The 16,556-nt window shown below is 40.2% G+C and overlaps 1 protein-coding gene across 3 annotated transcripts in view; it reads left to right on the top strand.

The window, feature by feature from the left end:
- Positions 1–16,556, top strand: part of ZNF277 (zinc finger protein 277) — a 47,086-nt gene that overhangs the window by 3,083 nt on the left and 27,447 nt on the right. For all 3 annotated transcript variants that reach the window (XM_015854059.1, XM_015854051.1, XM_015854068.1), the window contains one exon: positions 16,194–16,395. In XM_015854059.1, coding sequence (XP_015709545.1) covers positions 16,194–16,395 — 202 coding nt within the window. The remainder of the gene's footprint in view (positions 1–16,193; positions 16,396–16,556) is intronic.

Here is a 16,556-nt window from a genome sequence, read left to right as displayed (position 1 = left end):
GGACTAGGGGTAATGGGATGAAACTACAGCATAGGAAATTCCGCACTAATGTGTGGAAGAACTTCTTTACGGTGAGGGTGACAGAGCACTGGAACAGGCTGCCCAGGGAGGTGGTGGAGTCTCCTTCTCTGGAGATATTCAAGACCCGCCTGGACGCCTACCTGTGCAATGTGGTGTAGGGAGCCTGCTTTGGCAGGGGGGTTGGACTCGATGATCTCGGGAGGTCCCTTCCAACCCCTACAATTCTGTGATTCTGTGATTTCAAGGAAAGTTGTTGCTTTTTTTTTTTGTTGGTCTTGTTTTTGTTTTCCTAATGTTATACGTATCACTTCTTTAGCTCAATTATAAGTTCCCTTTGTGAAGGATGTTATGAGAACTGCTCAGTCCACTGGGTCCAGGGAGTTCTCTTTCCTGGTTAGTGAAGCCCAGTCTAATGTATTTTCAGACCTGAGAGATTTCACTGTTCCGGTTCATGGATGTGTCTGCTGCTGTTCCTGTCTGGCCAATGGCAAAGCTGAGTATGTATTCAAGAGAGGCTGCCAAAACAGGAAAATAAAATGGTTAGCCATGCAAACAGCTACAGAGCGATGCCTTTGTCATATCCTTATAAATTCCAATAGCACTGACATAAACAGCAGTACAGATAGCCCAGTCTTGTTCTTCCTTTCTGGTTGATCAGGATTGACATTGACTAGAGAAAACACAATTCCTCTCTAGGAATGTCCCACCATGTCTACATACCTCTTACATTTGAGCATGGGCTCTAAGTTTGTTTAATGCTGTCCCTGGACTTTGGGCCAATTATGCTACTGGCTCAGATGCAGTATTTTAAAATATAACCTTCTGCTCACTGTTCCAGTTTGATTACACGTACAGACACAAGATGCTATGGAAATGTAAATACATCCAGGCCCCTCCTGTTGCTTCTGTTTAGATCTTTCACATGTACACTCCAGCCTTAATAGTTGCTGGCATCTAGACCTACAAGTTTTACAAGCTGCGGTTCCTCCATTTGCTGCCATTTCAACCTCTTGCATTTTGGGCTCTCCAGTTGCTGTCATCTGGACCTGCAGACCCAGTGTCCTGCAGTGTGTTCTTTAGTTCCTTACATTTAGATCTTGCAACACTCTTGTCTACGTGGCAAAGTATTAGTATGCATAAGTTAAGAATATAGTTGAATAAGAAGGTGGATAGACTGCAGTGATCATGTGCAGGGCTCAGGAATGTACTTACATGCAAGTGGCTGTTTTTATGCCCGTCTTCTCTATTTTCCCATGCTTGTTCTTCTGTCTGTCTTTCTCCATTTCTCTGCCCTTGTTTCGTCCCACACGTCTGCCCCTAATTATTGATTCCCCATTTGTCCTAGGTCAGCTATATACATAACCAAATTTGTTCTTTCTGATGCTCTTTCCTGGGTTGCATGGCCTACGGCCTCACTGTTTCAGTTAGCCATGCCGGCTTCGCAGGATTTTACTCCCCAGAAGATCCCAGTATCCTCCCCCCTGTTCTATGTGAAGCCTGGCAATCTCTCACATAACTCCTTTCTTCATTATCTGAAATCCAGCCATTCCTCAGTTTTCTCTGTAGCTCAATTGCCTGCTGAGCTCAGTAGCTTCAAGCGAACTCAAATATTTATGGGAGTGGGGAAGTGAAGCACTTCTTGTCTCCCACATGCTAAATTAAAGATGGGATTTGGCCTCCTTGTTGCTGCTTCCCCTCTGTCCTGGAAGCTTGGAGGTGAGGAGGGGCATGGAGGAGTGTTTCTCCTAAGTTGTGCCCCGAGGTTATTGCTAATTTCTGATAATAGCATCGTAATAACCTTTTCTTCCCTATTCGCTGCACCAAGCTATGTTAAGGGTATGGTGCTGCAGATAAAGCTTATGTATGTATCATGGTGGCCCTACTGGAGAAACAATTAAAAGGGCTTCTAAGCAATAGCTCCATGCCACACAGGGATCTTCAAAAAAAGAAACTGCCCCTGTCTGGTCTCTTTGCCCTGGGAGAGCCAGGCAGAGAGGGAAATGTTACTATTACCGATGTTAGTGCTCTTCCCTAAAGCCAAGTCTCAAGATATGGAGAATTAAGGAGTATGGTACCTTTGTGTCCCATTTGGGTGGCTAATATCAGGGTTGAAGTCCAGTAATGAAAATGCACACCTTGACTCATCCAGAAGCATGCCCACATTTGTGAATCCCTTGTGTTATTGATTATAAATTTTATAGAGAGTAGTTCTTAACCAAAGAAATTAATGAGCCAAATACTTTTCCATCCCACATACCCTTATGCTACCCATCCTAGCCATGTGTGTTTGTGAGCTGGGAGATGATGGCTATTTGCTGTCATGTGTTAAAACCCCAGCAAGGTGACAGAGCAGTCACTACCCAGGCTTGTGGCTGTCACTTGTTTTATTCACCAGAGTTCCTCAGACATTGGCTTGTGAGAGCCCACCCACACTTGTCTGTGTCTGCTTGTTGGGTTTAGAGTCTGGCATCCTTCTCAGTGCTGTTCTTTAAAACCCCAGCTAATTCCAAATGTTTGCATACTTGTTTGCATCCTTGTTTGTTCCCCAACAGGGGCTTCCTCCCATTCAGAGTACCGCCAGCTCTCTGTTTCTTGAATTAAACCTGTGCATTCAATTCAGGATTCCGAGTTGTATGCCATAGATTTTAGGGAGAAGGGAGTGCTTCTGCCAGGAGGCATTATGAGCTCTTTCGAGGATCTTGACTTGATGCAAGTTAATCACTGTGGAAAGAACAACTAGCAATTACACCTGGAGGGCAGGTTCACTATTAAATTCTGTAAATGCAACACAGTTTATTCTAATGTGATTACCAGAATGAACCTCCTAAACGAGCATTATCTAAAAATGTTTTAAGAGCCTATTTGTTATGATGTTTAATTAAAAATGTAATTTGAAATGAAAATAAGGATGTAGGTCAGGAGGACTGGAAACTGTTAAGTCACAACTGGTTAAATAACTTTGTATGCGCTTCTGTGTTTGAACAGTAAAAAGGCAGAATCTTTTCAAGTAACTGTTGCAATAAAACTGTGGTGGTTTTTAGCCTTCCAGGGGACATTTGTTAATAATACTGAACACCTGTTTCCTCCCCTTACTTCAATCTTTTACCAACTTCTGATAAATTAAATTAATTTTAAAAAAAAATGGATTGTATTTCTTGATAGTGGTATCTGAACTACCCGCTCTCCTGCCATAATCTTACAAATAGGTATGTTAAAATGTACAGTTTTATCTGAAGACATGGGATGTCTCCACACCTTACCATGAATATGTAACTCATGGTAGCACAAGACAAATAATATATTGAATTCTCCAATAAAGGCTGGTTGGTTTTCTCCAAATTCAGAAAACTTTCATAGCTTAAGCAAAGAAGAAAATAGATGGCCTTTGTCTTTGATGGAAATCCTTAAATGCCCACTAGTGGAGGTACAGCTGCAATTAAATCTAGTAATCCAAGCCAGTTCTTACCTTCTCAAGTTCAGATAAAGGCTTTGACTCATGAGCACGCTAGCAAGTATCAGATACCCTATACACTGACTAGAGCTCTCAGAGGGGTAAGCTGCTTCGAACTATCTAAGCATGTATGTGTGGACTGCCGAACAGCTTAAATGTGATAACTTGTTTACTTGCTAATACTTTTAAGTTGCCTGAAATATCTTCTCAAGCATTCTGTTACCTGTGGTGGAGCAGTTGCTGAGCTATGGTGAGCAATGATTATTTGTCTGCAAGCTGATTAAGTCCTTTAAACTATCTCAGTCTTACCTGAAAAGTTTCTCATTACTCGAACAAATAATAGACATGCAAATACCATAGAAAGATGTAGAGGTGTTGTAAGTTTTTGAGTTTTCTGAGTATAGCACAGGTGCTAAGATAATTTGCTCTGCCCCGTGAAACACCCTTTTGACGGCTTTGTTTTTTTATTTGCTTTGTCTTTGCTTGGTAACACCAGTACTCTGTAGATCACCAAACCTGTAAATCACGTCCTCTGAGGTCTGCCATAAGATGTACTTGTCATACAAATGATCGAGTTCTTCCTCTGAGTCTTCAGCTGGCTTTCATGAAGAGGCATACAGGGCTTAATCTGGGATGCTGTTGTGGCGAGTGTATGGTAGGATAGGAGGTATAGAACTTGAGTATTACGAAGTTGTGAACTTTAAGTATTTTAACTTCATTATAGATGAATTCTTGATTTGTCTGTCCAGACTGTCCTCATAAACTTTCTCAACCCTGCATGCTTTTTTTCTGTCATGGAAGGAAGATCATCTTGCAGATCCTGCTAGAACTCTGCACCTGTGTGTTCTCAGTGCAAATGACAGTTACTCTCAGACTGTCTCTGCGACTTCTCCTTCACATTCTCATCCATGAACACCCAGCTGACTGAAGCCAAGAGAAAAGCTTAAAAGCATTTGAATGTCTTCCTGTGGATATTTTAAAGTAGCTTTGAATGTTGCATCAGTATATGAATAAAAGAATCGCACAGAGTGGGAAGAATTATGGCGCTGAAGAACTAGAGGGAAGGAAAAATGGAAGTTTTGTTCAGCTTTAAAGCTGAATATTCATTTTACACACTATATGTTATGGCAGCCAAATTGTAATTATGAAGAAAATGTAAAAAATATTGTGTTTTGCTTGTGTTTTCTCTTTAATTAGAAAGGATTATAGATAATCAATGCATGGCAATAACTATGAACTTGTAAAATTTCTGAAGTATAGGAAATGGCACACTTGCAACCCTATTATCTCATCGTTGATATCAAGGCTGAGTTTCCCAGCCTGTAATTCCATGTCTCAGTCTTCGCTGCTTGTTTTCCACTTGTGTTTTGATATAGTAAACCTGTAAATGAGAAATTGTGGTAGATGTTTTGTCAGTGGCTTCATTAGTCCAAAACTCAGACAGATGCCATCTGTTCTTAGTCATATATTTCAGCTGGCTTTCTTAAACTTTCCATTTGATTTTTTTTTGCTTCTTGTTTTCTCTGAACTGTCTCTTCAAAATGGTGGAGGGTTTTTCCACATTCTTTTATATTTCTCTATTTTTTATGAATGATGGACTGTGACCATTGTGAAATGGCTCAGCTGCTTCTGGTTCATTCTGGCTCATTTAGATGTCACTCTCCTATTTGTCATTGGTTGTTTGGTCCCTGAGGAGTGGCTGTTCCTCTTTCTTGCCCTGTATAGTAGCTGCAGGTTAAAAGCCTTCTCTTCATCTGCTTGGTGTAGTATCGTTATAATTGGATATGCCATCTGTTTCAACCTCACAAGCAGGTACACTGTGGCTGTTGTACACTGACAGATAATTCGGCATAATATCAGTGGCATGGTAGATAAAAGCAGTTGGTGCTGCGGTCTTCACAACTGTATTCCATGATTTGGTGTTTTTACTTTGGATTGCATGCAGTCAGCATTCCAACACCAAGCGTCCTCAGCATGTGTTTCAAAGATGTCTGAGACAGTGCTCCTTGTGCCTCTGCTGGGAGTTGGAGTGCATTTTGCACATAGCTGGACTCCAAATAAATCTAGTTAGGATGCACAGAACTTCTCCCTAAACCAGATCAATCTGCAGAGCATCTGGAAGGTGATCAAGGATGTCAGGGAAGAGAAGTGGCTAGAGAGCAGCTTGGCAGGAATGTATTTGGAGGTTCTGGTTGATGGCTACTTGAATATGAGCCAGTGGTGTGTCCTGGCATCCCAAAGGGCCAACTGCATCCTGAGGTGCACCAGGCCCAGGGCAGTGGACATTGGAACAGGTTGCCCGGGACAGTGGTCATAGCACCAGGCTGCTGGAATTCAAGTAGCATTGGGACGTGGGTCTCAGACATAGGGTTTGCATTTTGGGTGGTCCTGTGTGGAGCTCTGAGTTAGCCTCAATCCCTTCAGTATCTGAAGGGGAGCTATAAGAAGGAAGGGGATCTCTTTGGCAGGATTTGTTGTGATCGGACAAAGAGAAATGGTTTCAAACTAAAAGAGAGGAGATAAAGATTGTATTAAAAGAACTTTCTTTGCAGTAAGTGTGGTGAGGCACAGGTTGCCCAGGGAACAGGTTGCCCGGAGAGGTGTTGGATGCCCCGAACTTGGAGGCATTCAAGGTCAGGCTGCATGGGACTCTGAGCAACCTGATCTAGCTGTAGGGGTATCTGTTCATTGCAGGGGAGTTGCATTAGATGAGCTTTAAGGGTTCCTTCCAACTCAAAAGATTCTATGATCCGTGAGGGTCCCCACTGTGATTCTGTGTGTCCTGCATGGGTCAGATCTGCTCCAAGAGGTGCAATAAGTGGGAAGGGGCTGCTGAGGAGAAGTGGGGAGCACAGCACAGTGTTCAGCCACAGGTCTGCATGTGCCCCAGCAGCTTTGCAGTCCCAGTGTGGGATTGCACAAGACTCATAATATGGAAACAGCAATGGTTATGAAGCAAACGCTTGCAGTAATAAGTAATGTTGCTGTCAGTGGAGCATCTTGCTAGCATTTGTCTTGGCCAATGTGCCAGCACAGAATTTTATTATGACTCAGTAATGCACAAATAAATGAGATAGAGCTTTTTCTCTGAAGGATGGCATGTAACAGAAAACATCCTGCTAGAGTTTTTAATTTGATTTTGTCTTCTATGGGATGAAAATATGCAGTCTATGTTATTACTGCATTAATTTAATGTTGAGGAGTCTGCATGTATTTATATTGTTAACAAAATGTTGCCTGAAAAAACATAAACAATTTGTATCACTAATTCTAACATTCTAATTCTGTTTCTTGAGGAAATTAACTTCAATTATTTTATCATCCCTATCTATGAGCTACAATAACAGAAACAGTCAGTAAGTGCACACCACACTTAAGAAGTTAAGGTCTGTGTCGTCTGTTTAATAACTGCTTGAAGAACAAGGTAAATAAATATGGTATCATGAAAAGTTTATTTCAAATTCTGGGACACAGGGTATGTTCACATTTAATATGGCATGTTGTGAGACATCCATAAGATCTACAAGGCATTGACTTGACTTGAAAATACTTTCTTCCAAAATTGGTTTTTAAAGATTTATTTTAAAAGCGTGTAAATAGAGGATTATTTGAAATACAGTCAAGGCTTTGTTTTCCTGAGCGAAGATATCAATTAGGCTGAACTATATTGATCCACATCACTGCACATTATAATGAGCTGTCCTTTTCAGCCATTGTTTTTTTCCTATTTGAATACCAATTTATGGAGGTTTGATTCTAAAAGTAGAAACAAATTCTTTTGCAACTCTCCATCTGGAAATGCTCCAGTTCGCTGAGATAGCAGCAGCAGTGCGCAGGGCTGCTAACACACAGTGCTTCTCTATTGTACTGATTCCCCATTAAATACAAGGAATGGTGAAGCAAGTCAACCTTGAAGTCTTTCTGAGTATTGGGAAAGCATCAGAACAGCTGATCTCCACCTGTTCTGCCAATGTCAGGATCCCAGAAATGGGGTTCCTTGGGATGCACTTTGAGATTAGAATTAAGTTCTATTAGTTCTTCAAGTAAAGAAATGTAACTTAAAAAATAAATTAATAAATAAATGGTTTTTTTTAAGAAATATCTGCATTTCCCAAGGAATGTCTACCTTTGGAAAAGAGTTAGAAACTCTGCGGTGCAAACAATTTAGTCAGTAAAAATTCCAATCATAATCACGTGGCAGTAACTCATAGGAATGTTGAAAAGAGGTTTTAGATTTTTAAAGGAAAATCACACAGCCTTGCCTTTAACTGCAGAAAGGAAAGCAGTAATTGACAAGGATCACTAGGAAGATCTTTTAACACCAGGAGTAAAAAAAAACCTGAATCTGTGTATGACAAACATGTTCTTGGAAACTGAATCCTATTAGAAGAATAAGACAATTAAAAGGAGAAAAGGTGAGGAAAATTCTTGTAATTAACGTTTATTGATGTCTACTAAGTAACAGGAACAAAATAGTACAAAGTGAAGTGGTTAACACCTCATATATAGCAGTGCTGACATAAGAATACTAGTGTCAGTGCAGCAGTTGTTAAAGGCATGGGAAAAATCAGTTGCAGCAATCCATACAAAACATACTGTTAAGACCCCCTGTTTTCCTAAGAGGTAAGGTCACAATTGCATTAAAGAGAAACTAAAGCAGGTCTAATTTCAAACTTGTTAATGTTTTCACAGAAGTCTGTGTATCTGTGTATTAAAATGGCAATGGTAAGATTTGCAGGCACTAAATTTTTCATGTGGAAAAAACTGAAATTTAATCTTTATATCTCAGCTCTAAAACAGTGTTTAATAATTGATTATAATGCCTTTGATATCTCTTGATATACTTAATAGCAAGCTAAACAGAAAAAAAAGAATCTGGTACTTTTTATTAGTTAGCTGATGAGAGCAAAACAAAAACGAGAACGATCGCCTCTGTCCTTCCATTGCAAGTTCTTGTGTTGGATATTGTCCTTCTCTTCCTGGGAACTTTACATTCAGAGTCTCAGGCTGCATAATTACCTTGGTAACCTTTCAAGATAGTAAGGTGAGTTTTAATCATTGCTTCTTAATCCTGATATCTAACTTAGATCTCAACTCTCCATACCTACCTTATAATCACACTAAACAATATAATCAATCTAATTTACTTCAAATCAATATGCTTTAGGTCAGTACAACTTACTTAATTTACTTCAAAAATACCTTCTTTGTTTAAGTATCTTATTGTTGTCTACAGCCTGGAATCAGTATAACAATTCATATAAATTGAAGTCACTAATAAATATCCATTTTTATATCAATTTTTGAAGTTTAACATTTAAGGACAGAGGATATGTCAGGGGAGATCACTGAGTATTGATTATCACCTTAGTCGTCCTGATTTGCTTTATTGCTTTTCTTATTAAGAAAAGAAGAAAAAAAGAAGCACGGGCATAGTGTTCTGTGTAGATGTTACAGTAGTCACTGTGTATTTAAGATCTGCAGTTCTCATCTTGCCAGTGCATTGAGGTGAATAACAATAGCCCGCTGAATGAGATCCTTCACGTGAGCACAGTGTTTGCAGAGATAAATGTTTGTAGAACTAACCACAGAGTTCTCACTGCAAACTGCATCCAAGGCCATAATTCAGGAAAGAAAAAGCTTTGAGGAGATCATATAGCAAGGGTAAAAATAAACAAGTATTCTTGGAAGGAGAAAGCTGGAGGATGATGGCTGGTGGTGCAACTCATACGTGTGCTGCTTCTGTGCTTGTGAGTTGTGAATAAGGAGCAGAAGGTGGAGTGGAAGTAAATGAGAATTATGGTTTGTGGAAAACTGCACGAGGGAATTAAACTGAACTTGATTTCCCACAGACTTGAGTGCTGAAGGCGTTAGGGCTGCAGAGAAGGAAGACTTTGGTAAGGGCAATCCAGGAGAGAGCAGGCAGAGTGGGATAGAAAGAAAGCTACTGCAATAGCTACGGAAGGCAGGCATGCTGAAGTTCTAGAAGGCATTTTAGCAGTGAGAGTAATGAAAAATGGTGTTCCCTTCACAGTGCAGCTCATAATAGCTGTGACCTGTTCTGCAAGCCTACAGCAGCACCCATAGGTGAGACTAAATCCTAAAGCATCTCCAAAGGAGTTGGGAAGAACTTATTGAATGGCAGGAGGAGTAGATGCGTTAGGACTTGGGAGATACTCTGAAGGTGTTACTGAAACCACTGAGATGTCTGCTGTAGGAAGAGTCCAGAAAACAACCTTCACTGATGAAACAGCAAAGCAGAAGTTCTGTCAGTAATCATCACGTGGGTTGTCACTTGTAAGAATTATTGCAGCTGCAGTTCAGGAAAGATGGAAAAATTAGGTAAACTTACATTTTTTTGCTATTTTATTCCTTGTTTTGCTATGAGTAGGAATTGGCTTTGCATTTTATTTGTCTAACAAACACAGATACTGAAGTGGCGCTCCCATTTCACCCTATAAGTATTCTGCAAACAGAAATGGTACTAGTTTTGATAAACAACTGTGCTAAGAAATCGGGGTAGCTCTAAAGGATATAAGAGAAATGTTCAAAAATTCTTTCTGAATCAAATATAAATGTTATTTCCTGTTTGTGACAAAGGTATCAAACATTTAGTTAAGCCAAACTCAGTCCGTGCTGTTCACCCAGAAATAAGGCATTATGTGGCTCTGAGCTTGCACAGAATTTGTCTGTAATGTGTTAAATATTTATAAATGGCATATTAACATCTTAATATTGTTATGAATACTTATTAGGGTCACTTTCATCTATGTCTGCACACATGTGTGTGTGTCCCTCTCAGTGTGAGTGGAGTGCTTTTGCTGTGCTGGTTTTTTGTTATTCATGCAGGGTTTTGTCTTGCTGGGCTTAAGCAGAGAGATGACCAGCACTGGCATATACCTGTTGGTGAACTAGGTAATCGTGTAGTCTATTATTTAAACATATTTCCCTGGCAGGCAGATTGGTTCTGTTTTATTAAAATTCCAACACTTCACATTTTTATTAATCACTTTCCCACTTCTTCTATTCACTTGTATTCCGATGCCTCTACGCCGGTACCCATAGCAACACTTGTTAATGCTAATGAAACTGCAACATCCTAAGCTCCCCGACAGAGCAGCCCTGTTAAATATGGCTATTTAGCACAGTTGTATTTCTGTTAGTTCCAGCTCCCAGCAGACACCTGCTCTATAGAAACTCAATCCTGTGATACTGGGATTTGGTAACATACAGCTTTTTCATAGAGCTGTCATTCTACTGGAGTAAAAATCTCATATTCCCAGACAGTGAATGCTACAGAATCTATACAGTTTCTGTAAAACTGGCAAGGTTTAGCTGTATGATTAAGTACGCTTTTGAAGTGCTCATTTGCATTCAATGAAAAAACGCACAGAGCTGAGGCTGACTGATCTTGGGGGAAGCCACAGGACGCGTTGTCTCCTACAGCACATGGGCATTTTAACCAAATATCATCAATAGTGTGTTAACAAGCAGAAGTAATAGCTAAATAACTCCTCATGAACGAAGACTGAGTGATTATTGAACTTAATACAAGCACTTGAGTGCTTTAATACATGAAGCGAGGAAATTGTTATGGGTACTGATTGTTCATTCGTTAAGGCACATATTTGCATGTAGCATTCGTGAGGATGATGACAGGGTGGTTTATTTCCTTTATTCTGAGTTTTGTTTTTGAATACTGTTTATTTGGCAAGTCATTAGTCATCCAGCTTTCATACTTCTGGAAACAATGGAAAAATCCTGTAATCAGTAAAAAATCGCTTCCAAGAATACAACCACAAATTAGGGGATGCTGTAGTGCCAGCAAATACATCTTGTGGTGCCAAGGTTGCAGAACAGGGAGGCTGTCATGTGTCTGTTTCAAGTGGCAAACCAGTGCTTCTTAATACTCTATCATAGCTCAAGAAAGCTTGAATACCAGACAAAGCTTTGCACCTACTCTTTCTAGAATTTCGAATGCTGCACTGTTTTGTGCAGAGCTGAACTGAAGAATACATCTCAGCTCCCTAATGTGGGGGGGTCGATTACTTTGGGAACTAAATAGTTTTGCCGTGTAATCAGTGTAAGCTTGGGGGAGGGTGCTCAGCCTTTCTGCCTTCCAGTAGGCATCTGCTGTGCTGTTGTTACAGTGTGCCAGGTTTGCTCTGCGCCTTTTGTTTTCCTGTCATTTTTGCTCCCCTTTGTTCTTTGCGTGTCTGAAACCTTCAATTTTTTACTAATTGTTTAGATTCGTTTATTTGCCTCTGTATCTTCATTACATTCATTTTTGGTTTAAGATCATTTAAAGTTCTCTTGCTAATCTCCACCTAATATTAACCAGCAGTATTAATGAGATAATAAACCAGATTGGTAATGACTTGATTCATTCAGCTACTGGATTTAATTAGAAAGACACTTAACATTCCAGCAGATGTTCTTATTTTGTTTCATTATCCTTGCATTACTAGCAGTGGGCTTACAAATATATACTGTACATGATTGTATTTACATAATATGCTCTTCAACTTGAAGCCCTGTTGTTGTGCCATGAATTGCAAGAAATTACCTGAAACTTCAAAATCTCTGCATTAAGTCAATTTGCACAAATTCCTGTCATCATTTAATTTCTTAGAATACTCACAGTCTTGAATTTACTCTGTATTCTTCATCTAATAAAAAAATATGCTTAATCTTTATAGAAGAAGTTTGATTTCTTCTTTCCTAGTTACACTAGCCTGCTAGTCCTGTAATTGTCATTCCTCTTTTTCCAGTGGCAAAGCTTCCCAAGGAAGGGTCTGAGTTCAGCATTTCCAGCAGTCTCATTTTGGAGCTCCTCCCTGGGCTGCTGAGTGCCTCCTACAGGTATCTGCTGCTCCCTGGCACTTGAATCCAGCCCAGGTTCAAGCCATGTTGTTTAGCCATAAGAACAGTGGAGCTTTGTTATTGATCAGAACACTGTCTAGCTGTGTTTCATCCAGCAGCATTGAACCTTTCCCCACATGTAGTTAATATGTGCAGCTCTGATGTGCAACCAGAAAGAGCAGAGCAGGACAGACGTTAGTGCATTTGGTGACTCAGGTGTGCCTGCACTGAGAGCAGTAGGTTTTGCATCCTATGCCAAATGTTACTGTTAAGAAGCACAGCCATAAAACTGTAGTACTTCCTTTCCTTTGTGTGTAATGCTTTTCAAGGAATCTCGTAAACTTTATAAGGCATGCTTATGGCACAGTTACATAGAACAGCTAAGGCTGTTAAGCAGCTTGCCACCATGAGAGCAGAAAGGTCCTGATTCAGCTCAGTGTTTCCAGCTACATGCTCCTCAGCTTGCTCATGCCCGTACTGGACTCTGCGCTTAAAGAAGTGGGTAGTTGTGTTTGGTTACAGAGCTGAGTCAAGTCAGCAAGGGACCTGGCAAGTGTAGGAGCCAGCACAAGCAATGGGTCAGATGTGGTAGTTAGCAGTGGCAGGATCAGGTGCGGGAAGATGGGATAGCAAGGCATCCCATTCCTTGGTGGTTAAACCATCTCCTAGAAACATCTCTCACAAGTGACCTTTAAATGCACAGAGCTTTCCTTGGTTTTCTTTCTGCTATTCATATCTATTGTATTGGCTATAAAATTGCACGGCATATTGCTTTATGATAATTTCATGTGATTGTGCAGATAGAGTACATTGCCTGTATTGCAAACGTCTTTATTATGCCTTTGTGGGCACAACGTTTACTTAATGTGCAAACCAACATTAGTTTTGAGTTGGGAACAACCATATTTAAAATTAAAAATGTTCCAGTAAGGAAAACAAATCCATTTTGAGCTTGTTGCTTCATTAGCTGTGAAGGTTAACTAGTCTGTAGTTAACAACACTTAAAATAAAATAAAGCCATGTAACTTCTCTAATGGGCAGCCCTCTTTCATTTTCCTTTATCACTGTTAAAGTGATAGAGTGTGCAGTGTGCAGGAAGCAGGGTTGTCTTACTAGTATCATATGCACACCTGTAACAAAAAGTAGGGCCTCTTCCAGTTTTGAAAGTAATTTGTGAAATCCAAATCCTTTTCTATATTGGCTCATTGTCAAATGACTTTAAAGTATTCATTTTATTTTTCCCTGAAGAGTTGGGTATACCTTTTAGTCTTTGTTTTCAGAGAATATATTCCTGGAGTCTTTTATTTCTAGTAATTTACATTTTTAGCTCTGAATTAGCTGTAAAAGACTACAATTTTATCTGTCACTGTTAAAGGTTGAACAACATGATGTCAGCTGTCAGCTGTCAGTTCTGTAAATGAGAGAGGGGTTTTCTCAGCTCCTGAGTAAGGTGGACTTGGCTTGAAGTCTTCGGATCTACTTACATAACAGACATGCTGGTTTTGCATTAGGTAGAATAGGAAAACTCAGAGGTGAAGGGATGATTTGGCAGAAACTTGATGGAGGGGTTTTACAGAGAACCGTGTGCTGTGCTGTTCACCACAGGCACAAATAAGAAGGGAATTGCATGATGCATTTTGCTGTTCTTTTATTTTTCAAGTTACAAGCAGCAGGGCCAACTGAAGCACTGCAGAAGAATCTCCTGGTATTTGAATGAACTAAACAACAAAAATGCTCTTCATTGTTAACAAATGAGGAATCATACACTTGGGTGTGAATACAAAGGGCATGTCCACTGTCATGTATGTTAATAAGTGATACATGTTTCTGAAACTCTGAAAACTGAATGGTCAAGAATGATCCTAAAAGCAAGTAACTTGCTTAGAAAAGAAAAGATATAGAGAAGAGACTGAGGAGAAGTTGTGCTGATTCAGAAATCCATCTTCTTCCATTCTTGTTTTCTCACTCCTCCCCCCACATAAAGAGAGTGGAGTAGAACAGGCAAAGGGCTGAACAAGGGCAGCAGGGAGTGAATGGCCATGAGGAGAATGTGAAGTGCTACTACTGGTTTGGATAGGTGCTAACAGAAAGACACACTCCAAAAGTGCTGAAACAAATCTGTGAAAGAAGAATCTGCTAAGTGCTGTTAGACCAAGGCACAGACATAGCTTAAACTCCTCACCCTCATATTTCTGTGAGATTCTGCTATCTGTGTGATCACTGTTGTTTTGCCCCGATTTCCCAAGGCATTTGCTTCCTGCTACCGTCAGACAGGCTACTGGCACTGGGTGGATGCTTAATCTAACCCTGTGAAGTCAATGTCATGACAGGAGATTCTGTGAGAAGCTTACAGCTTTTCTCTCATTTTCCTGTGACTGCATGTGAGAAGTGCATCCCAGTGCCCTCCCTCCCTGCTAAGCTCTCATCTGTTCTTCAGAGTTCAGCAGCTTTTCTCCAGTACCTGTGGCCACTCAGCTTAAAACGTAGCAAAATTAGCTGCTTTTTCAGAGATTTTGATAATGCGAGTAGATTTTTATGTTCTATTTTGATGTTCGTGTTATGTACTAATCCATTAACTTCTGTGCTAAAGGCTGTGGCCTTTGTTCTGCTCTGTGCATTTATCCTCTTGTTCAGCGTTCTCTTGCAGCAGATGAGCACAAAGGTATTTTCAGGGATTCTTTTTTACTTCGCCTCCTCCTGTAAGTGCCTTTGAAATAAATTGCATAAGCTTTGAAATAAATTGTGTAAGCTTCTTCAGTTGCCACACTGGTCCAGCAGTCAATATTTAAGTAATTCTCTTTCAGTATTAGCCACACTCTTTGGGCATCAATATTTCACCCCGGTTTATTCCTGCTGTCACTCACCTTTGCACTGAAGGATTAACAGATCTGTCCTCCAAGTCCAATTCCTCAGGTTCAAACAATTGCTTCTGGCTTGTACTCATGCTGAGTAACTGCATCAGCTCCTTGTCTGTGTCACACACAAATTCCTGCCTTACGCACCTGTCTCTCAAAAGTCAATTTGATGAGGCAGACAGGCTTTTGATTATTTGGACTTCTGAATGTTCAAATAGGTCACTGCAAGAGATCTACACCAAAAATGAGCAGAAAGCATTCCAGGTGCTTATAGGGCAGAGCTGAACCGGCTGGCAGAGTATCTGCTTAGTTCTCTTGGCGTTGTTAAGAGTCAGCAAATGCAAGAGAAATTAAGTTGCTCTACTTTTCACTGTAAACACATTTTAATGATGCTTCAGGCTATAAACCAATACTGTAAGAATGCAATACCTGAGAATCTTGCAGCTAAAAAGTTCTGCTTAGAAGTGCTGACCCTTTTGATAGGATTGCTGTGTCATTGAGAGTAGCAGCTGCTGTTCTTAAAATAGGAAAAATTGGAACAATTTATACAGTCTCAGTGTGATAAAGAAATGTCTGGGGGAAAGAGAATAGGCTGAAGTGCAGGTAAAGCTGGCAGAAGAGAAATGTCAGGAGCAGCTGTATTGCTGCAGGTAACTGTGTGTTGTGAAGTACCATCGCTCCGTGCTGTGCAGTTTTACCAGGTAAATGGAATTCAGTGTATCACACCCAGCAGTCTTCTACCAACACATTGCCTTACCAGAGTGTTTTATATTTTCATATGGCATGAATAGAAGCCTTAACAGTTGTGCAGGGCAGATTTTGTGTTCCACGAAAGCACCATAGAACTGAAAAAACTGGTTTTTCTATGTTTTTGTACCCTCCTCCCCTTGTGGCTCCCAGCAGCTCCTGCTTACCTCAGGCAGCAGCCAGCATGCACTGCAACTGAAAATTTGTCACTTAGTCAAAACTAATTCAATTATTTTTTCAATTTGTCTTCAATACAGAGTGTATTTTGGAGCCTCTATCTCTACCAGAAAGTCCAGCATGTCCCGATGGTGTTGCTGCTGTAGAAAGTTCTCCCTCTGTGCCTTGCATTTTCTGTGAAGAATGCTATGTCTTAGCAGAACAAAACCAGCTCCTGAAGCACATGATAATTGAACACAAGCTCGTCATTGCAGATGTGAAACTGGTTGCAGATTTTAAAAGGTATGGGATGTACTGCTTATACTAGATGTGTGTGTGATAGTATATAAAGCTGCAGAAAACAAGAGATTGTCTTTCTAAAATATTTGTTTTACAGTGGTCTGTTGTATGGCTACAACACAGGGCAGTTCCTCCATTAGAAATTCTTTGTCATATCCTAGGGA

This window comes from Coturnix japonica, chromosome 1 (genome assembly GCF_001577835.2).
Source record: "Coturnix japonica isolate 7356 chromosome 1, Coturnix japonica 2.1, whole genome shotgun sequence".
Taxonomy (NCBI): Eukaryota; Metazoa; Chordata; class Aves; order Galliformes; family Phasianidae; genus Coturnix; species Coturnix japonica.
Note: the sequence above shows the minus strand (reverse complement) of the source record. Positions and strands in the feature narration are given on the sequence as shown.